We start from the raw sequence: 23,022 nt of genomic DNA on the forward strand, positions 1-23,022 counted from the left end.
TCCTGTAGACAACTGTTGAGGTGGCTCCAACAGGAATCTACCCCCTGACCTCTGTGATGCCAGTACAATGCTTTACCAACTGAGCTGTGTAGCCACACTGTTATTTATTGTCTAGAATAGTGTGAGGATCATTAATTTGTTTCTTTCATTTAAAGTAGTAGAAACTTTATTACCGTGTCAGAACCTTCTAGTTTGGGAGATATCCCATACTAATGTGGGGACACAAATAATAATAGATAAAATGATTTACAAAGAAATACTATCCACTAAATTCTAAAATTAAAGGGGCTAGGTCACGCAATTTTAGGCAATTCCAGCACTGATCGAATGGTCATAGAATTAACTAAAATATCAAAATAACTGTTCAAAACTATAGAAGATCTCTAACAAAACGCAGGGAAGCCAAGAAGGGACATGGATGGACAAAACTGGAGAGGATTGAAATGGATTGAATTTGGGTAAATTTGAAAAACGTCGGCCCACCGTTTTTCAAAATTACAGGTACATTGAACAGTCTATATCAAAATGTTGTGTGCAAAGTTGGAAAATCATTCTCAGTTGTTATGTGGCTGTGATTTTGAAAATGAAAGACTCTTGTTCTGCCAATTTGACGTTTAGAGCGCATAATTAACAAAATTAAACAAAATTACCTAACATAGCATGACCTAGCCCCTTTAAGCTAAGGCATATATACATAATATATGAAAAAACTATGAAATAAGAATCGAAGAAATCAATTAAGAATTACAATGAGCACAGCCCCTGCAGCCATCTAACAGAGAGCTATAAGGTCACGCTTTCGTACACGGTTTTTAAAACTGGCTAACGATGTAACTGATCTGTCTGCAGTTGTCAGTTTGCTCCATAATGTGGGTCCTAAATAGCGCAATGAATGTTTGCCATAAGTTACTGTATTATACCTGGGAACTGAAAAGTCAGACTGTTGTAAATTATAGGAAGAGTTGTGCTCCTGAAAGATATTACAAATATTCATTATTATTTTGAGGAGACTCGCTACTTTCAAATTGGTAAACCTGACGAGTTCCTATGGGGCAATCAATAGTATCAAGATCATTGGCAGGTTTCCCTTATCTTAAATTAATAACAATAATAATATTATTAGTGTAAGTAAGGAAAATTGAGAAAAAGCATAAACAAAGAGCCACCTTTCAGAAATAACCAAGCAAGGGAACACCATTCCAGCTGTAAAAAAGGAAGGTGTAACATTACTACCATTCATTACTTGATATTGTTTGTTTAATCTTCTCCATCTGATTAAAATATATATATATATATATATATATATATAACTGCAGACAGTACTGTTTCGGCCTTCTGGGCCTCATCAGTGCAGTGCTGATGTCTGGGATGGAGGTTAAGCTTATAAAGCCACCCCAAATGTCCCACACATGTGGTACATCTAAGCCATGCCAGAGTGCTCAAACTAGCGAGCTAGTGAGCATATTTATCTTAAACTTCTCCTTCATTATTTTGAATCACTCTGTTGTGTTATTGATTGTAGACAGGTGTCATCCAATGACTTTCCTGCCTTAGACACTTTAACAAAATCCATTGTGAAAGAGAAACAGCCATTTGTCAGACTGGAAGTGACAAAAGAAGACCTTCTAGAAATGTTTAAGGTACAAGTTTAACTTGCTGGTTCATTCTACACATCCCTCTGTCTATGAAAGGGTGTTCTTATGTCCAATTAACCTATTGATGTCTGAACCGGCCTGAACCAGCCATAATTAGTATTTTACTCTATCTAATGCCAGACGATTATACTCATCAATGTGGAACCCCCAGGAGTCAATGGGTTAACTTTGTTGAGTTTCAGTTGTCCACATTTGACTTCGAGAAGTGAATTTAAAGGACACTTCAATTTGTTGTTTCTAATTTAATACTCAAGATGTAAAAGTTTGAAGTACATAAGTCGTTGATAATTATTTTTTGCCATTCAGTTTAGATCTGCAAGATTACTTGATTACTGTTAGTACATTGTAATTCAAAGGAAAAACGTTTTCAGAGGGTCCAATGCTTCACTAACAGCATTGGTTTTGTGTTTTTTTAGTGATCATAAAAAGTTAATCATTGTGTTTGAAAAAATTTTTGAAAGTTATTGCAGAAATTTGTACATATCTGCATGTGCAATAAGAAGTGAATGCCATTTTATTTTGTTTATTTGACAGTATAATGAATTCAAGTGCCGGATTATAAAGAACAAAGTGCAAACCCCAACTACTACTGTTTATAGGTAAGTCCTGGGATTATTATTTAAAGTTAAATTAGTACTTATTAATATTGTTGTTTTTGAAAGGTGAAGTGACTTGAGTATAATTTGCATCACTTGATAAAGTAATTAAAAGTAATAGTCTTGTTTTTTCGTGGTAATTATGAAGCCTGCATCAATTGAATTCTTGGTTTTCATGTGACATCAGAAAAAACTTAAATTAAAAATTTGGATTTTTACCTTCATCAGGTAAAAGACATTTTAGAGATATACAGTGTATCTGCTGGTCTGTTTTCAGGCTGTAGCATGCTTGTTTTTAAAATAGAGCAGTTTGAATTTCAAATTTTTTTTACAATGCATGACATCTGGATTGCTTCTGAAAAACATGTCACATACACAAAAATATTGATTCGCCTTGTTTTTTCGACTTCTGAATAACGAATATGTTAAGAAAAGTGTCTATTTGCATGTTTTCAAGTTTAGCAGAGAGAAAAAATGTTTTGAGAGAGCCAAAGTGAACTCCAGATGTTTCCACTGGTTTCCGGCCACCGGGTTGGTGTACATTGTACCTCTGAGGGACACCAACATGGAATTTCCATACTAATCACTGTAACTCGAGTATCGCACAGCCCTAAAACCTTGACATGCTGTTTATTTATTACCCTTTTACAATATCTTAACTTCTTGTCTTAATTTATTGAATGGTAAGCGATTTTGATTTTTCTTTGGGTGATACTTAAAGTGACATGAAAACCAAGAAGAAGAGAGGATCCTTTATTTTTAGTTATGGTTGGAAAAATGGTTCAGTTGCTAATTAAAAAGTTCATGTACATGACTGACACTAGAGTCATAAAGGTCATGGGTCTCTGTCAATAATAATACATGTGCAATCATGTAGCTGAAACTTTGGTTTCCCACAATAAAGTGTTTATTGAATTAGTCAAATAGGGTGTACATATTGTGCGATGATTGAGCTACAGGTGTTGTAGATAATTAGGTTGAATTACTAGGTCGACAAGTCATCATTCTTTCAAAGCTGATATCTTTTCATGGAACGTTTCTTTTCACTCTATAAGGGGAAACTAAGAGTCTTGTATCTGCTGGAGTTTGTCATCGGAATAGTTTAACAGAATAATGCAGTAATATGGTAGACTCTTGTTACAGGAGACAGGAAGCAATGCTTCGTCATAATTATTCAAAGCTTCTAAGTTGAATTACATTATGTCTTTTCCATTGTTTCTTTCTTAATTCTACATGAAAGTGCATGACATTTGTGACCTCTCACGGGAAAATGTACACTAACGACTTTCCAGGAAACGGGTTTTTCACACAGCTCCCTCACAGGTTGCTCACGAGTGGATGCTTCTCCAAACGAGTGGCATGTGATAAATATCACATGGTTGTCTACTTGGTTCAAACGAGTAGACTTTTCTAGCAAACGAGTGGGCAATTTTTTTACACGGCTTACCAGGTCGGTCACACGATTGAGCCAAGCTGCAAGAACAGCTTAAAATTGAAATCTCACGGGTGTCACACGGCTTCCACACGGAATTCCGGTCATACACGGAAAGTCGTTAGTGTACGTTTTCACGCGAGAGGTCACATTTACTTTTTTTTTGAAAGTAAAAGAAAATTAAGGCTCCAATGCTCAAATCCTATTATAGTCCTAATTTTCTCAGACCTAACAAATGAATATCATTGCAGTTAGAATTTTCCCATGGATTAATAATGAGTTTATAAATTTTTTTATAATTTACATTGAAGGTGTGGTCCACTTATTGATTTGTGCAGAGGACCTCATGTTCGACATACTGGCAAGATTAAAGCAATGCAAGTCACTAAGGTACTGTGAAAGTGTAAAACAAGAATTAAATAAATAAAGGATAATAGTTCGATTAGCAACATTTCCAGGATCATGAATTACTATGGTGACAGCTTCATGCTTTATGTAAGGTTGTTGAGTTTAAAACCGCTACAGTTACTTTTAATAGTACTACTGTATTTGCTTGCATTTGTTTCTAGAATTCAGCTACATATTGGGAAGGGAATTGTGAGGCTGAGTCTCTCCAGCGACTTTATGGAATCTCATTCCCTAATGATAAACAGGTAAACACCGTCTCTGCTTTACTAGAGTTTGCTACTGCAGGTACTTTGATAATGACAGGATACTCCCTCACAATATTATAGCTTGACTTTTGCAGTTTATTTGTTCTTGTAAAAAAGAAGAACTGAAAATTAATACAATGTGGCATTAAAGCTTGTAAGGCATTGTTCAATTTTACATAAATTAATAGAGAGTTTAAGCAATGGCGATGGCAATTACAAATGGCAAAAAGGAAGAATATTATTGGTTAGAGAGGTAAATAATCATGCCACATGTGCGGCTCACATTTCAGTGCATTTCTTAGCTGTTTTGGTTAAAACAACAATAGGAAATCATCAAATTTCAAGTTTGTTGATGACAAGGCAAGCAAACAACGTAAATGTAATCACACTGGAGTTCAAGTGAGGCTCGTAAGACCACTATTAGTCACTTAATAATACACATGAAAAAATTACTGGATTCTGATTGGCTAAGAGCAGTGCAGTTCAAGTAACACAGTGTAATACATCAGTGCAATTTACGCGTTGAAATTCTGGATTATTATTGGCTAATAAACAATAGGGTTTGGTCAGAACCAATCAAATGTTTTGTTTTCAAATCAAGTGCGCACCCTAGATGGCGCAATTTATGGCACAATCTTTCCCAGATTGCGTGACGTGCGTTCGTTTCTTCTGCTTAACCATCTCAAATTCTTTCATTATGTTATTAATAAGTAATCACATGATTTTTCTTGTGCAATTTGGAATAATAATTCTTTTTTTCAAATTTACTCATGCTTATTTATTCTTAATTGCACTTGAAATAATGTGATAAAGTTGACCACTGACCAGGTACTGGGTTTTGATTGGATTGCAGGCTCAAGTCAGGTTAACTGTTTTTAAGAATAAACAACCCAGGAGTTCGGCTTTAGTCTTGGCTTAATCTATGTATGATGTTATTTTTGATAGCGACTTTTATCAAGTTGGTAGTCTAAGCTGGACACTGTAACAATAATCTTTTTATTGCCAGGCTGTGCCACATACCTCTTTAACTTTTTTTTTTGCCTCAATTTTGTATTTTATTTCAGATGAAAGAGTGGAAGAAATTTCAGGAGGAGGCTGCCCAAAGAGACCACAGGAAACTGGGGAGGGTATACTACCATCTGCTCAGAATATATTTTTGTTTTTCTGGTTTTGGAGGAAATTTTGCTCGTACAGTAGGATAGGCAAGTTTTTGTTGAAACAAGCAAAATTTAACTCAGGACAAAGAAAAATCGAATAGGCAAATTTTTGAATAAGTGAAATAAAAATGGAAATTCTGTCTGAAAAAACAAAATATCAGCAAATTTTCACAAACATTTCCCTTGAAAGGCCTACAGTGTACTGTCATGAGTATCATAAAAATAATACCCCATGTAAACTAAACTACAAAGTCTTCCATTAATTTTAGTTTCTTTTCTGTTTCCTCAGGATCATGAACTCTTCTTCTTTCATGAGTTGAGCCCTGGAAGTTGTTTCTTTTTGCCCAAAGGTGCTCACATATACAACACACTCATCAACTTTCTCAAGGTTGGGTTACTTTTTTACAACTAAGGACTGAATGGGAAAAATACAGACAGGTTTTTCTGTGTTTCTTTTCTGTACTGGTTGCTCCAAATTCTGAGATCTAAAAATAATTGCTCATAAATTGTAACTTTCCCAGTAAATTGTCACAATTCGTAGGCCAAAGGGAAGGGTACTTAAGTTGCTTTTTGTTTCTCATACATGTCATGTACATTTACATTTAGCACAACTTTCATAGTACATACACGTTCATCAGTAGGAATTCAACAAAATAATCACTATACAATAAATGCACATGGTCATCATTGTAACAGCATACTGTACGTCTTTTCAGTTATCTTCCTTGGTAAATATCCACCTTTAGCCACCTCCACTTCGATGAATAGTTGTTAACTATTGTGAACATCTCTTAATTTGTCATTTTCATTTCAAACTTTTCACTCTCATCGTTGACTTCACTTACTGTATAATGTTGTACATAGCAAAATAAAAGTGAAAACATGTGCCAATTTTTTCAAAGTGGTCTTGTGTTAATCAAATTTGTCAATGATGATATTATCAGGGGATTCAATAACTTAATCCATTAGCAGCTGGCAATGGTGAAATAGGCGGCTGTGATTGCACTGGGAACACAAATGAGGGTGTGTTCATTGGCTAAACTGATAGTGGTAAGAGGTCCTATAGGTGGCAGAAAATGACTGGTAACTGGCTTTTATTGAAACCCCTGATATTATTATTTTCACATCTAATGTGGCTTTGATTGAGTTATTGCATTTCAACATATTGAACTTTTTTTTTGCCTTGTTTTCAATCAGGAAGAGTATAGGAAGCGAGGATTCCAGGAAGTGGTGTCACCAAACATTTACAGCACAAAACTGTGGGAAACGTCAGGGCATTGGCAACATTACTCAGTAAGAATAGTAATATTGTTGGATCATAAATTGTTTATTATATCTTAAAAAAAACTAGCATCACAGGGGAAGCTAAATTGACTTACCCTTGAAAACCTACTCAGTGTTTCTCTTATGCTGTATTGATGCAATTTGGGTGGTTCTCCTTTTCCTTCAGGAAAATATGTTTTCTTTTGAAGTGGAGAAGGAGAAATATGCTTTGAAGCCTATGAACTGTCCAGGACACTGGTAGGGGTTACGAGTGCAAGAACTGTATACTGTTCTGTGAATTTTTTAAATTTGCTTCAACCTCATTCCCAAAGTGACGCTGAATGCAAGTTTTGAAAAAAAAGTGTTTTCATGAATTCATTTGAATAGTGAAACTAATGACCATCGCAAAAATTTACTCTGGGACTTTTGAATTAGGATTAAATCAGTTTGGAAATGAACAGGAGCTGGAGCAAAATTTCTCGGAGCCAGGCTGCTGATGCTCTTATGTGCTCAGTGCTTTCAATTAGATTTCTAACATGTGGTTAAGTAATGTTTGCACCCAGTGGAAGCTGGGACCAAAAAGCTCTTTCCCTTAGGGAGGTCTGGGGGCATGCTCCCCCTGAAACCTTTTGAAATTGGAAGAAGAGAGAATATCAACACCCAAGTTGTGTTTTAAAAGTGTTCATCGTTATTGGCTTTCCAATAAAAATTTCGACCAGCCAATTAATTGAAATGAGTTGCTAAGAATTATTCCTTTACTTCAGTTTTATTTTTTCACAAGAAATATACATGTAACTGGTAATTTGCAAGTGAGCATCTGCCGGAGCTCCAGTGGGAGCCGGGTCCTATTGAAAGCACTGTGTGCTGAAAAATGAGTCAAGTTAAATAGATCTTGGTGATTATTTTTAGTGTGTATTATTTTTCATTGTGTGGGAGTATGTTATCTACTTCTTGTGAGTTATCACATGTGCATGGTGTATTGCATTCCTGTTTCGAGGGAGATGGTATATGTTGATCACTTATAGTGTCTCTTTTCCTTTCAAGTGTTATGTTTGATCACCGTCCTCGTTCGTGGCGTGAACTTCCTCTGCGAATGGCAGACTTTGGTGTTCTTCATCGTAATGAGTTGTCAGGTACTCTGACTGGTTTGACTCGTGTCAGGAGGTTCCAGCAGGATGATGCTCACATATTTTGCCGCCCTGATCAGGTTCTTAACTGCTTCTTGTGGTGGTGATTGTAGCTTTAGAATACTTTTTGTTCTAATGGTGTCCTTTATGTAGATGCATGTTTAAGATGGTCCACAACTGTGCCCCAAGGTGTTAGAGGCTCAAGTCAGTTTATGGATGTAGACTGAATTTAACGGAAACAGTGTGCCAGAGCCACTATTGTGATTTTTTTTCAAAGGTTTTTCCAATGTGAAAAATTGGAGGAAATGTTTCATTTTATTTCTTAAATGAAGTTTATAACAAACTGGAGATACTGTACAATATGTTGAAAGCCATAAAGTCTTGAGGCTAAAACCTGCCTATTGCCTGTGAAAATGACAATAAAGTAACCTTGTATGTGGGGCCAGTCTATTGATTGTCCAGTCTTGCATCATTGCTATATTTATTTTGCTATGTATGAGCAAGATTTGTCATTTATGCATTAAAGACATCCTATAACTTTATGATGTCTGGCTTGTGCAGTGCAAATCATAAATTACATGTATCTTTTAAATAATATTAGTGTCTACTTTATTCCAGATTGGAGACGAAATCAAAGGCTGCTTGGATTTCCTGAGATTTGTCTATGGCAGGTTTGGCTTTTCTTTCAAACTTTACCTGTCTACCAGGCCTGACAAGTACTTGGGCGGACTGGAGCTATGGAACAGTGCTGAGGCGGTAAGACAGCTTAGAGGCCTACCGTACATTGTTACGCATAATGTACATTATGTCAGTGCATGAGCCAGGACTTAAAATTTGGCCCATTGGTACCACTCGAGGGGACAAAGGCTGATGCCCATGGTGATCAGGTCAACATCCCTTGTTTACATTTTTACGTGATAGGATTTCCAATTGTGTAATTTTCAGGGGGAAATGGACAACTTACCTCAACTTTACCCCCTTGGGCTATTTTCTAATGTGAGACTAATATATATCATATCCAGCATAATTTATTCACTTTAATATGCGAAAATAGGGCAAAGCACTATACAGACATGAAGAAATATTTGAATAGTACACAATTTTGACTAGTCAAGTGATAAAAAAACGGTCAAACACAGCATTGTTTCTTTTTATTTCTCTCTTAATCAATGTCATACTACATTGTATATTGTGTTTCTTTTTTTACATTTTTCCCGCCAGTCACTTTCTTTAGTTCGCAAACCCATTGTGCCAGCGAAATAATTTCAACTTTTTAACTAGTACCCAGTCCCTCAGGTTCCTTTGGCACCCAAATTTTACTATTTAGCTGAATTGTATTGTTGACATGTACTCCTACGAAGATGAAATGCTCTTAACAAAAAGGTTGTCTTGTATTTTATAAAAATACTTTGCATCAGTCCATGATAAGATACTTTCCCACATCCTTAAGCACAATATTTTGCTTTTAAGTATGAATTCAGTTTCTTTATGGAAGAGTTTTTCATTTTCACTTAATTAAGAGGTATCCAAATGCACAAATGCTAGTCAACTTTGTATTCTTATTATTTCATCGCATAAGCTGGAAAGGATAGTGCAAGTGACGTTTCATCGCATAAGCTGGAAAGGAGAGTGCAAGTGACGTGAATGATCTTATTAATAATCTCTTCTGTACAAAGAATGGCGAGATTGAATCACACAAATTGCCACCTTGCAAAGACTGCATTCGTAAGCACATCCCTATATTCCAAACTAACCCCAACTGAATCATAACCTTCCCGTGAAGCGAGTGTCATCCTTCTCTTGGCAGCTGCATAATTCAGGCACTTGCTAGGTGCCCTCTCCTGAAATTTTCCAGCGTTTTTCCTCGAGTATGACATCCAGCTTCTTTCCACTCTGCCGAACTCTCTGGACATACTGCTAAGTTTGCCATTCCTAGACTGGAAAACAAATTAAGCTAGTTTTGTCCTTTAGCTGGATCAGAAACTGTCTCCACTGCTGTGGGGCGTGTGGGTATTCACTACGTTCACTCCAGGCACTTCCCCTCGCATGCTTCTCTTGAGATTCTTTATAGAATTCTCTTCGGAGGTGGCGAAGATATGACGTCAATCCTGTTGCTCTCTGAGATTTTGTGTACGATTATTATCATTAAGGAGGATGCTGTGCTTGCGTGGGTACTTTCTTACACTCACTTTCTGTACAAGGACCATCCTGTCAATAACTGTTGCTGAGTTATTTGGAGGCCTGTCTGCCAACTGGACATTCTTTTGAAGATGCTGCCTTGTTAGTCTTAGGAGGGAAACCTGAATCAGCTGTCGCAAGTGACCAAGGCACAGGACCCAGACTGTGTTTCAGCAACTCTTCAACTTTAATCTATTTTTATTTTTATTTTATTAGCTTCGCCAAATAAACAAACTAAACAATTACGTATACAGAAGAACATTGGCAGGGACACCGCAACAGCTGTGGCCAATTACAGCGGGTCCGGAGTTTGTCCGGCAATTATCATTCTCAGTCTCAAAAAGATATGTGTCAGCTTTGAGTATCATAGGATCACGAAACTTCTTCTTGTGGTGGGGAGCTTTCAAGCCTTTCCTCCTTGAATTGCTGAAATTCTTGTTCTCCATTGTCAAAGACAGTAATGAAATCATGACTCCTCTTCAGGAGCTACTTTGGCTGTTGGTATGCCGACGAGGTCTTGGCTTCCTTCAAATGGATTGGCCCAGCTCTCAATTAGGGCTTCAACTAGTGTCTCTTCTAACCTTGTAGCTCAGTCGGAAAAGCAGCGGTAATCTAACCCGAAGGTCGTGGGTGCAATTTCCACCCTGGTCAGAGTTTTTCTCTGTCCTTGTGTGGGCCCATTTCCATTAGTAGGGCTAACGCTCACATGGTTCATATGGGGTAGAAAACTAGCACTTTCCATTACACTCTAATTAATCAGTTACGTCTCTTCTAACCGCCCGCCCAAAAGAACCTGTCGATGTTATCCCACGCCAGGTTGGTAAACACAAAATGTTGAATACTCGCTGGCAGAACTAATCTTTGATTTAAGTTTGATGCCATCGTCTGCATGTGCAAAGCTGTATTGTTTTACTCAAGCTGAGAGTATGATGCACAATGTCCACTTGAGACTATTCAGCGTTTGAATTAACTTTACATTTTCAGTTAGCGTTTTCACCTCATACGACAACAGAAAATGTTTAAGCAGTTTGTTCTGGCCACATGCTGTAGCGTAAATGAGATCTTGGCCGAAGGAGTTGAGCAACATTTCTAGTCATGTAGACTGCATGATCAGATGCTGTACAGTCGCCGTGTAAGACTCCATAAAAGAATCTGACAAGGTATTCTGGAACAGGGAACCTGTCGCGGGTAAAGTGTTAGCTGGATGAATTGTCCCGGGTGTTTTTATACATGTACTTCATATCCATGATGGATCTTTGGATGTGAGCTGAACACTCACTTATAATATTTATGTCTGAGGTTGCTAGCTTCTAGCTTTAGCGCTCCTTTTCCAAAGCAAGCTTTTCTTTTATCATCTCCCTAAGGCTTAGGCTGCTTGGCCAAAACGGCAATTTTCCATTATCACTGGGAAAAATATCTAAGCCGACACCAAATTCTGCTTCGATTTTTCTTCTCATGTGCTCAGTTTTTCGTAGATTCAAAAGCTTCTGCAATCCTCTTGACTGAGCAAATAACTCGAGCACTCTTCTAAGCTCAGACATGGTGATCTGATCTCGATATACGGCGAAGATACTCCTTCAAATTTGGTGGTAGCAAACAGGCGGCACCACCTCCTTGTGGTCTGTGCTTTTGCACTGTAGCTGCTTCAACAAGACTTAGCCAAGAGTCATAGCTTTGGGGTGTAGTTAAATGGTTAGGGGTCACTCACAGGCCTATCTTTTTTATGAATGATACAAAAACGATTTTTACCCACGACAGTGTCATGTGAAGTAAGTTTTTTTTTTACATTGTAAGTATAAAAAACCGCAAGACTTCTTACATCGTGGATACGATCTAACAGATCTGGAAACGAAAAAGGCGACAGTTCTTGAATTCAGTTAGTGGCCTCCATATTGGAACTTGCATGTGTGATAGAGAAGAAAAAGAAGTTAAAGATTGCGAAATATTTCGATAAGCAATCTAACCTTGATCTCTTCCTTTCACAATTAAACAGTCTGAATGGTTAGTTATGCATTTTCGCAGTTTCTTCAGAAAAAATCGAGCTTACCTGAAAACAAGTCCATTCTGTAACTGATATGAGGCAATCGTTGCACAGAAAAACTGTTTTATACATACAGTGCTGAGCCGATGATAACAGAAAGGAAGAAGAATCACATCTATTCCCCTCTCGCTGAACATAAATCCCCACACCCAAAACAAACAGGCACATAGAGGTTTACAAAAAACTAAGATCGCGTGATAGCGCCAAAACTGTACCCACCCCTACCCCCTTAAATGATAGAAGATGACACTTTGGCATATACAATCACACATATTCTTTTACTATCGGTAAAGAGCATTCAAAAAATGTATGCTGTCCTTTGTCCCCCCAGGTGGTACCATCCAGCCCCCCCTGACTCATGCACTGTGTCTTAAAATTCACTGTATGTAGCAAAATCTCACTGTCTGTGACCTTGTTTCAGCTCATTTTTTACACTCATTTTCACTCAATATGGGAATCTTTGTTTACAACTTTTGCCTGATTTCAAATCAATCCTCTATGAAATCAGCTCTAAATACACTGTAAATTAGTTGTCTCTGAAAATTTGAATATGATGTACAAGGTTATCTTTGTTGAATTTGAATTTAAAAACTCAAAACAAAGAAGTTATTGTTTTATTGGCTTTTTTCCAGCTACTTGCTGATTATCAAACTGTAAATGCTTAAATCTAAAGCATGTAAACAAAAATTCTTCTGCAAAGGTTTTCCTGAATTCATCTTTGATCTTTGCTTCTTTATGACATGTTGAAAAGTCTTGTTATTGCAATTTCGTTTTTTCTTGTTCCAGGAACTGCAAAAGTCGTTGAATGAATTTGGATTGCCATGGGTTTTAAACCCAGGAGATGGAGCCTTTTATGGACCAAAGGTACAGACTTTTTCCTGATGGTATCGATGGAATGCATGCCCCTCTTAGGTTAGGTTGTAAAGTCAAATTGTCTCCATTTACAAGCCTACACATTAAAGGTGGTCATAGACAGAATTGCTTTAATTTCCTAGTCAAGCACGTTCCTGAGAAAATCAAAACCAAATTTTCCCGTTGTTTTTAGTAATCGCCAATGCAGTGTATCACTGTGTGCAACAAAAAACGGGATTTCTTTTAACACGAGTTGTTGTAATGATTATATATTTAAGTCAGAAAGATGTGCATTAACTTCACGGTGTTCACCAACCGGCATCTTGTCAAGGGAAAGCTTGATTTTGAACTGGTAAATAACTTGCTCATAGAGGAAGGAAAAGTTGTTGTTGTCTTTCGATGACTTTTATAAGAATCTTGATACTGAATGACTCGAGTGTTGACACCTTGTTTCGGCCTTGGTGGATAACACCCTCCTCGACCTGCAGAATTTCAGTGCAGTGTTAGTTGACTCTTGTTATAATCCACTGTAGAAGAAGTTATTTATTGAGTTTCCAAAGGACTTTTCAAAGGGAGAACATTGACACAATGTGGCAACTATTAATAGCATCCTGCTTTTTTTCTTCAACAACCATTTTTTCAATAACCTTTTTTTCTTCAACAACCTTTAAAAACCATGCAATATTTGATTTGATTTGAGTTAATTTCCTTAGTATCCCCAATAAGTGCTCTTGTGTTAAATCCATTGACACTTAAGTAAAGTTGTTTTATAATTAACATAGCTACCGTGACATCAAAATGAACACTCTATTTGCTATGAGCTGTTGATGATAAAAATAATCGTAATGTTCATTTCCTTTACGTCTCGAGGTTACATAGGCCACATTGATAGGTGCTCTCTCCACTGCAACAACTTTGCGCCTCTTCCAAAAGGATGTGTCCTAGTTACAGTGTACATGTAATTATCGTATTTTTTTCCCTCTGTCAGATTGATATTCAGATTCAAGATGCTTTGCGCAGGTATCATCAGTGTGCTACCATCCAATTGGATTTCCAGCTTCCAGAGAGATTCAAATTGAATTATGTCAGGTTAGCGCCCTGTTCTCTTTCGCTGTTTGTTGTAAATGTTTTTCTTTTCATCCACGGGACAGCACAAAGCTGAATCGCAATATGGCTAGTCCTACGAATGGTCAAATCCTTCAAGATGACATTAATGCTTTATCTAAGTGGGAAAAGGACTGGCAAATGTCATTTAACCCAGAAAAATGTCAAACAATTTGCTTTTCTACAAAGACACCATTTCCTCTCAATGGTCATGCATTAGATAGGGACTACCATAATTCACACTTAGGAATTATACTCTCAGAGGACTTGAAATGGGCTAGCTCTCAGCTCCCGTTTGACTATGTTCCATCGTATTGTCAACAAAAATGTTGACATTGAAAGAGACTTAATAAATGACTAACTCCATGACATACTAAACTGAGGAGTCAAAATTTGCCAATATTATCGAAACATCAACATACAGTATTTTAGCAGTCTTTGGAAGAGGATATCGTTAACATTATTTTTGAAGTTAGATTTTGACATCTGGTGGACTTCACAAGATAAGCTATTCCACCTGAATTTTTCAGATGACTTTAACAGACATTTTCTCAAATTGTCAAGATAACTGCGAGGATCACTTCCCTCTTTCGTCAAGAACTCTTGGGAGCAGGGACAAAATGCGACGGGAAACCCATGTTGCACTCAAGTTCTGCCCCATACCTACTCGCTTTAACGTAGCATGGTTAGTGCTTTTGAAGAAACAAACTAATGATGGCCGTGTTTACGTTGTGTTATAGTGGCGAAGGTGATGAGAAAAAAAGGCCAGTCATAATCCACCGAGCCATTCTAGGCTCCGTCGAAAGAATGATCGCTATTTTGACAGAAAATTTTGGTGGAAAGTGGTAAGTTGATTTTAGATGCTAAGAAGGGACTACTGAAGTGTGCTCGTTGTCAAGCTCCAGGTTGTCTTGGCTTTTCCTGGCTAAAAAATATCTTCAACATAGTGTTTTCTTTCACTGGTTATCCACTGGTGTGGTAAATGCAAATTCCAGGTCAGGATGGCATTAAATCCCAGCAGACAGGGTTCGAAATTGCGATCAATACGGTCGACTAAAACTTCCACCTTGGCGAGTTCATTTCTGAAAAAAAAAAGTGAATAAATAAATAAACGATTCAGGTTAACGAACATAAGCGATTGCTTTGCTGCCAAAAAATGTGGATCAAGTCTAATTATTTGATCAGTAGAGATTTGCTGAAGCAAAGGCATATAAAAAAAAAAACAAGGAAAGATTTATTGCTGCTCGACGTTTCGGGGTAATCATGACTCCATGATCAAAAGACTAGTTAAATATCATGCAAATAAGGAAAGGTACAAGATAAGCATAAATTACAATAAACGGCCTAAACAAACACCTTTTGAAAAATGTGCATTTCTACGCGACTTCATTACCAGCGGTGCTACTTTTGTGCAAATTGGGGGCGCATCATTTACAGAAATACCGCTGGTATTGAAATAGCTTACTTTGCGAGATCCTTGATAACACATGTTACTTGTTTTAGCTTGTAAATCATTCAAAATATTTGAATCGCCGTCTGAAGTAACACACTAGCTTTGCCTAGGGGAGGGAGAAGTGTGACATGCAGCGTGAGAGATGATAGGTAAATTAATAACGCCCCAAGGAGGTGAAGTGTCACCACTAATTTTGCAACTTGTTGTAGCATCGATTTCGACAGTTTTATTTGCTAGCGCATTGAGCATATGGCAGGATTGTCTCGTGATGATTGTTAAAGGACAGTTTTGAAGTTGTTTTTCTGCCTTTGGGGCTCCAACACCTTCTGGCGACTTGAATTTACTTAGAGGAAACTTATCTTTCTCGGTATTTCCGCGTGGAACCTTATGGGATAAGAATTAAGTCACAAAAACCAAGATTTTTTACGCGTTTTTCTTCTGTCTCAGTTATGTGCTCATGTTTTGTGGCCAGAACTGGAAGGGTGACTTCTAACAGGTTACCGTATTTGGTTCGAAAAAATAATTACTTATTGGACAACACAATATTACGGCCGACCGGTGGGCTCAGTTGGTGGAGCAATGGACCTCATGTTGTAGGTCATGTGTCGGATCAAACTCGTTGTCTTTGAAGTGGTGCCTTTGTAATTACATCCGCAAATGGTTAGAGTTTCAAGTCTTCTCGGATAAGGACTATAAACTGTAGGCCCCGTCTTACAGCCCTTGTTCGTGAAGTCTGCGCGGTGCTGAAAAACAAAACACAACTTACGGAGTTCCCGCTGTTGTGATCTGTCACAATATCAATTGGAGCGTTGCTGTTTTGTGTGGCTCTCACCTCCTGGGTGGCGAAACTCAAAGTGAAGTTACAGGAAAAGGGTTATGAAAGGTGTCTACTGTCCACGGGGAGAATTGGTTGATAAAATAATGTTCTTTCCAATGGTTCTAACTTGTTGATCAATTGACAAATCAACAAACGGTTCAGCGTGTACTATCGGTTATAACTGGACTCGGAAGGTTGCTAAGAACGAAAGAACTCCAGAGTCGTACTCGGCGCGGCGTTAGGCTTTTTTCGCGCTTAGCAAACCTCCCAAGTGCAACTAAAACTCGGTAGTACACGCTGCATCGTTTACTATTCGCTACTATTAAAAACTGAACTACGGATATCAGATTTCCAGCATTTTCATTGGCTCGTCGGACACAGGCTATCAGTTCATATACCTGCTGTACCTAATATGGTCAAGCAAAAAAGCGAGCTGAAAACATTTTTGCAGCTCTGAGAAAAAATGGTCGACAAAAGCCGTTTTGGACCGGAATTGACCCAGACAGAAATCAACATGGAAGAGTTGTTAATCTTGGAGATTTTAATAAAGCAATTATTCTACTCGGGCTTGCTGGATATAAAATGATTATAACCAACTGGGCGCTACGGGCCTCGTTGGTTATCTATCACTTCATATCCAGCGCACCCGCGTAGATTAATTGTTAAATAACCAAAACATCTTGTAACAGTTTGTGACTTCCTTTGTCTTCCGGTTTGAATGCCTCTCGCTCATTAACTCGTCGAGCTGGCTTTCATTTAGTTTTGCAAATCGCTTTGCAGGTTGCTACTGCAAATAAAAGTAAAAAAAAAGTGGTGCATTTATATAGCGCCCTTATCACAACGTCTCAAAGGCGCTTTGCAATGATCAATTTACCCCCAGCGGACTGGAAGCATATACAGGCGCAAATTGCAGCCGCTTCTAAGCAGTCCATGCATGCTGGTACTCATTTTACCGACCTCGGAAGGATGAAAAGCTGAGTGAACTTTAGCGGGGAAAGAAGGTCTTCAAATATTCCAGTCTCGGCAGAACCGGGAATGGAACCCGGGACCTTAGGGTTGAAAGACAGAGATCTTACCACTGCGCCAACCCCTCCGCTCTTAAATACCCACCAACCGCATAAAACATGACGTTTCTAAGTCTTTTATTTTCATGAAGATGTGAAGAAGTTTCAGCATTTGCGGCTTTAGGCTGGTTGGTCATTATTGCAGTTTGAGGAAAAAGCAGTTTTTCCTGGCGCATGCGTCAGTCTTTTCGTCATTACCATTCACTCATGGGAAATATTAAATAGTTAATTGATCAATCAGAACGTGCCCTTTACTTTCGTTGTGTTATAATTGGATTTTGTCTACGAGGCAGTTGTTATTTATTTCTTTCTTTCCTTTTTATTTATCTTTTATTGCAATATGAGCTGCCTTTATGCCTTGCCTTGCAGGCCCTTTTGGTTGTCACCGAGTCAAGCCATTGTTATTCCCGTGTCGCCAAAGTACGAAGAATACGCTAACAAAGTATGTACGCTACCGAACAAGTTTGGTTCATAAAGTATTTCTTTGTGGCAAAATAATAAATATTAGGCGGACAACATTGGGTATTTCTCGGCGGGAAAGAAAGAGTGGCTTTCCTGCTTGGGGTACTTAAGTGTCTTATCTTGTCCGCCTGTCACTTGCACTGTTGTTTAGAATTACAGTTAATCTGATGTATGCTCAACATTACAAAAAACACCCTTAGAGTTAAAACGCCACAGGCTACCTATTTACAACAATACAAACTATTAGGGTCGTTTTAGGTTGTGGTAATTTTTACTGTTGCGGCTACTTGAGGAGTGAACTTGGATGGACAGGATGCTTAGTAACGAGGGCTACTTGCGCTAGAGTTCCCTTCCCCGGTTTCCATTAGTATCGTGGAGAATTACTCAAGATTGTTGTGATTGTTGTTTTTCTTCCGGAAATAAGCGATGTTAGATAAGCATAAGGAGAAGAATGGCATTTGTTGCAAATATTTCATTTCAGATTTCCCTTGTCGCTGAGATAGCTCTGTTTTGATTGGCTTGTACGACAGTAGGCGTGCTAAATCTCCCAATGGAGGGGTTCTATAAATAAATCTACTCCGGAAAGGGCTGACTGCGAGGCCAAATATGAGAGATAAACTCCTGATAAAGCACATGTTTCTGCTCACGTGTCAGCCAAATCATAAGATCAGACGGAAGACGTAGCAAAAAAGAGATTTCATGAAAATACAGAATTCAAATGCATACACAGAGAAGGAAAAGTACCTTGGTAGACGAAGTTATTATTAATTTGACCTTTTTCTGCAATTGATTTCTTTCACTATAAAAAGAAAACTACGATAGAACATTACTAAAAATCATTTAAAGGTTATTTTAAGGGTATGAAAGGCTACAAACCTCCGAGATTAAACCAGGAAGTAACATTCGTGCTTCCTCAACAAGAAGCTATTATTATTATTACTTGACAGCAACAATTCCTCTTACTCGTAGGATGATTAGGCACAAACGTAATCCCTCCCATCTGGAGGTCCTATTTCTAAATATCGAGCGTAAGATAATCCGCGCGGACAGCTTATCGCTTTCGCGGCAGTGTGAAGCGGACATATTTTCGCCATTTTCGCCATATTTTCGAAGTTATTAGGGGTGATTATTTCGCAAGATCAAACTTGGAATGAACATTGCGACCACGTACATAATTAGGCCCTGAAACGGCTATATGCCTTGCGCTCCCTTAAGGCTGGATTGAACTGTGACGATTTAGTTTATTGTAGCTTAGTGAGATCAATCATCGAGTATGCTTCTCCCGTTTGGGCGGCGCTACCGTCATATCTACAAGATCTTTTAGAATCCATACAAAGGAAAGCCCTCAGGATAATTTTCGGCAAGACAGAGTACGCTGATTCCATGGCCATGGCAAGCCTAGACACACTTAAAGCCAGGCGAGTTGCTGCCTGTCAAGAGGGTCATTTTAAATGCGCAGCAACATCCTCCCCTCATGGATGTTATCCCCTCCCCCACGTACCATAAATGTGAATATTCTCTTCGTCCCCGCAATCCGAGACCCGTACTTGACCGGACTAATAGACTAAATGATTTTGTTACTGTCAAATATTAACATATTGTGTAATCGTATCTTATTGTTGGCCTACCCAGCAATTCAGTCAATGCTGCAATTAAGTAAAGTAAACAAGCATCTATCTATCTATTTTCAAATAAGAGTTTTGTTTATTTTGTTGCTTAGTTTCAAATTTACGTACACGGGCTGATTCTCCCCAGCCACCTCTCCTGTTTATGAAATAGCTGATGGAAAAAGGCATCTAAGAGAACGAACTGTAATTGCTGTCCAGCGACGTCACTATCAGAACCCAGATAGTAATTCTGATTGGTTGCCTTGCAAATCATTTGCACATATTAGCATCAGCGTAGCCATTGATGTGACCACATGTATTGTGGATTAGCATATATCCTTCACATTTGACTGGTGACTTCACTTGACGACAGGTCCTTTCAAGCGTCTCTCTTCCCATGTGACTAACCGACCGAAAGCGGCGGCTGAATTTCAGGCTGGATTCTCCCATGTGTTATGTCAGTAAGAGTTCATTTTTACTTTGGATCTTTGTAGGTAAAGGAAATAGTGTGGAATGCAGGGTACATGACTGATGTGGACTTGGATCATGGGACCACGCTCAACAAGAAAATCAGAAACGCACAGCTTGCGCAGTACAACTTTATCTTCGGTAAGCAGCTTGAGTGATGTGAACTGGGCAGTGTAGTTATGATTGGGGTAAAAAAGCATCTGGTCCCTCTCTTGACACCATGAAAGTTTCTTTGAAATTTGACGCTCTTTAGCTAAAAGTTTATAAGACGGTAGACTCCAAAAAGAAAAGGCAAGTTTGTGCGGCAGCTCAGTGCCTTAATGGAAATACTTATAATCGGGTACAATCACGGGAAATAGGTTTCAGCTCTGAGATTAGTCCTTGAGATTGAGTATCAGGAACACATACTAGGCCTTCATTGCCTTAAGATCGTCATCTTTAAGTTCGATTGAGGTGGATTTATAGTATAACTTATACACCGAAATTGGGACGGAAGACTGCAATCCTTGCCGTAACGTTAGGGGCCACACCCTTTTTAACTTAATTTTTGGTAATACCTCTTTTTTTCCACCCATATCTACGCCCTTACGAAGTTTGTGCCCGCCCCACTCCCCTTAGCGTGGGGGATGGGGGAAGTGTCCCGAATGTCTTAAGCCGCTGTTACACGGTGAAACTTTTACCTGAAACTTGTGTGCAACGGCGCTGGGAAGCAAGTTTCAGCAGGCGTTGCACAGTGTAACACAAAAGGTCGAAACTTGTTGGGGAACGAACTGGTGTTACCAGATTCCTGCAAAACAAGTTGATGCTACTCCATGGCCTTGGTGCCGAGAGAGGCCAATTTTACGGTGTTACACGGTGAAACTCTTGTTTTTATCACCACTGCGATTGTTGCAGAAGTAGTTCTACAAAGGTAATTTTCGTGAAATTTGTTTCGTAACGAAAGTTCAGTAGAGTTTTACGAAACCGAGCATTTTACACGGTGCAACGCGTGCTGAAACTTGTTTCGCAGTGGCGTTGCACAAAAGTCTCAGCTAAAAATTTAAACGTGTAACAGCGGCTTTAGCTACAATTGTACATGAAAAATTGTATTTGCTGCTTATAGTCTATTATGAAATTATGCTTCAACTTTGTGTTGCGTAACATCACCTTTCCTTTTCACTTGTCGAGATTCCTCAGTAGCCATTTTATTTCCTTGCAGTTGTTGGCGAAAAGGAAGAAAATTCCAAGACTGTGAACGTTCGGACGCGTGACAACAAAGTTCACGGAGAGAAATCCATCGATCAGGTGCTCGAAAAGTTTTCTTACCTCGCCAAGGAACGAATCAGGAACAGCGAAGATGAATTTTAATGACCGTTAATTAAGGAGCCAAGAGCTATGTTACTCGTACCAGTAGATAAGTTTGTCTACCATTTTCAATGATACCTTTAAGTGCAAGCGATGGAAGTCTGGATTAGTATCACAGTTCACTTATCTTTAGCGCGTAAACCATTAGTTGCAGAGATATATTTCTTTGTAACTTTTGGGAAATTTACATCGACAAATTCAAAGGCATTTCTCTGACTTCTTTCAGGTGTGCATCAATGCTTTTTCGTCTTAACCGACTGCTTGTATTTGTGTTAATATATTGGAGTGCCAATCAGTGTTTGTCAACATCAGTGGTTCACAGGTCGAATTACACTACGTACGTTGCTATCCAGGAAATTTCATCTTTAGGCATATTCGGTATTACCAATATTTAACTAGTATCACGTACTGTGTTTCATTTTCATCTGCTGAGGCAGATAACACAGACACGAGGTTTTGATAATTCATGATATCATGCGAAAACCGAATTCAATAATTGTTTTTTTATACATTTTTCACATAATTCCTCCTCAGAAACAGAAGCGAGGCGTTTAGCCATTTTGTTTCTGAGGAGAACACTCCAAGGGGCTTAGTTAGCAGGCAGACGTTGAACTTGACATGATAAATGTAATATCTGCAGCAGATATTACATTTATCATGTCAAGTTCACAAGCTATTGTGAATTGATTGAATGCTCTCGACCAATCAGATTTTTCAGTGAGTCTGATGTGTAATAATAATCAATATCTGTATTTCTAATACAGCTTTGTCTTTATTTACATAAATGTTTCTTTCAATTTTCACGGTTAAAATGTCTTGAATCACAAAAAAACCTAGTGTACATTAACACTTAAATGCTGACATTTCATAAGCACAATACAATATTCGCGCCCGTATTGTATATATCGGATATAAAATTTCTCGCCTTCGGCTCGACATTGTATATCCGATGCAATACGGTCGCTCATATTGTATTTAGTACATAGAAATGCATGACAAAGCAGTAAGTGTTTTGTGACGTTGTAACAGTCATGAAGAGGAAGCAGTATAAAGACAATATCCACCACTTTTGCATGCTATAATTAAAACTAACTTAAGAAAGAGATAAGGCTAGATGCCTATATTTGTCATAAAATGTGGTCAATAAAGGAATTCAGGAGAGACAAATTAAGTGGCTTTGTGTTGTTTTCACCGTTTCTTGTACTACGAGTCGATTTTTCCGTCGCATTGTTGCTGCGACTAGCAGTATTCGTTCTGGTTGGAGACCTTTTTAGAATCGCCCACGGCCGTGACAAACACAAGTTTTAGAAGTTATGTAAAGCTAAATGGTACATGATAAACCGACATTTAGTGAGGGGGAAAAACTGATTTGGACTGGAAAACCCGCAGAATACCGCAGATTATTCATATTTTTCCAGTGTAACTTCTTTGCAGCATTCGCTTGGCTGGGACACTCACGAAATCCGTCGGTATCTAAGTGCCGCTACCATAATGTATGAAGCCGTGCACAATCAGACTCGCTTATGGAAGCAATCGCTCCAACCACCCTCATAAGTTCAGACATATCTTTGCCCGCACTAATGCATATAAGTTCTCTTTTTTCCCTTCCTTCCCCCCCTGGAATAGCCTGCGAACGCAGACGTATTTCCGTCGGTCGTTTCCTTCTCGGGTTAATTAAATATGTGTACCCAGGTTCGAGTCTTGCGATTCCAGATTTTAAAAGAAATATGTTCATTTCCTATGATCCCT

At 38.4% G+C, this 23,022-nt stretch overlaps 1 protein-coding gene across 2 annotated transcripts in view; it reads left to right on the plus strand.

Annotated features, from left to right (window-relative positions):
* LOC138039046 (threonine--tRNA ligase 1, cytoplasmic-like) overlaps window positions 1-22,440 on the plus strand; it is a 34,704-nt gene extending 12,264 nt beyond the window's left edge. For both annotated transcript variants that reach the window (XM_068885202.1, XM_068885205.1), the window contains exons 7-22: window positions 1,523-1,640; window positions 2,190-2,254; window positions 3,995-4,073; window positions 4,253-4,336; window positions 5,401-5,463; window positions 5,783-5,881; window positions 6,691-6,786; window positions 6,944-7,014; window positions 7,801-7,963; window positions 8,502-8,639; window positions 12,889-12,966; window positions 13,943-14,043; window positions 14,799-14,903; window positions 17,762-17,834; window positions 19,956-20,070; window positions 21,128-22,440. In XM_068885202.1, coding sequence (XP_068741303.1) covers window positions 1,523-1,640; window positions 2,190-2,254; window positions 3,995-4,073; window positions 4,253-4,336; window positions 5,401-5,463; window positions 5,783-5,881; window positions 6,691-6,786; window positions 6,944-7,014; window positions 7,801-7,963; window positions 8,502-8,639; window positions 12,889-12,966; window positions 13,943-14,043; window positions 14,799-14,903; window positions 17,762-17,834; window positions 19,956-20,070; window positions 21,128-21,276 — 1,597 coding nt within the window. In that variant the 3' untranslated portion in view covers window positions 21,277-22,440. The remainder of the gene's footprint in view (window positions 1-1,522; window positions 1,641-2,189; window positions 2,255-3,994; window positions 4,074-4,252; window positions 4,337-5,400; window positions 5,464-5,782; window positions 5,882-6,690; window positions 6,787-6,943; window positions 7,015-7,800; window positions 7,964-8,501; window positions 8,640-12,888; window positions 12,967-13,942; window positions 14,044-14,798; window positions 14,904-17,761; window positions 17,835-19,955; window positions 20,071-21,127) is intronic.
* Window positions 22,441-23,022: the final 582 nt, after the last annotated feature.

Source organism: Montipora capricornis, chromosome 2 (assembly GCF_036669925.1).
Source record: "Montipora capricornis isolate CH-2021 chromosome 2, ASM3666992v2, whole genome shotgun sequence".
In the NCBI taxonomy this organism is placed as follows: Eukaryota; Metazoa; Cnidaria; class Anthozoa; order Scleractinia; family Acroporidae; genus Montipora; species Montipora capricornis.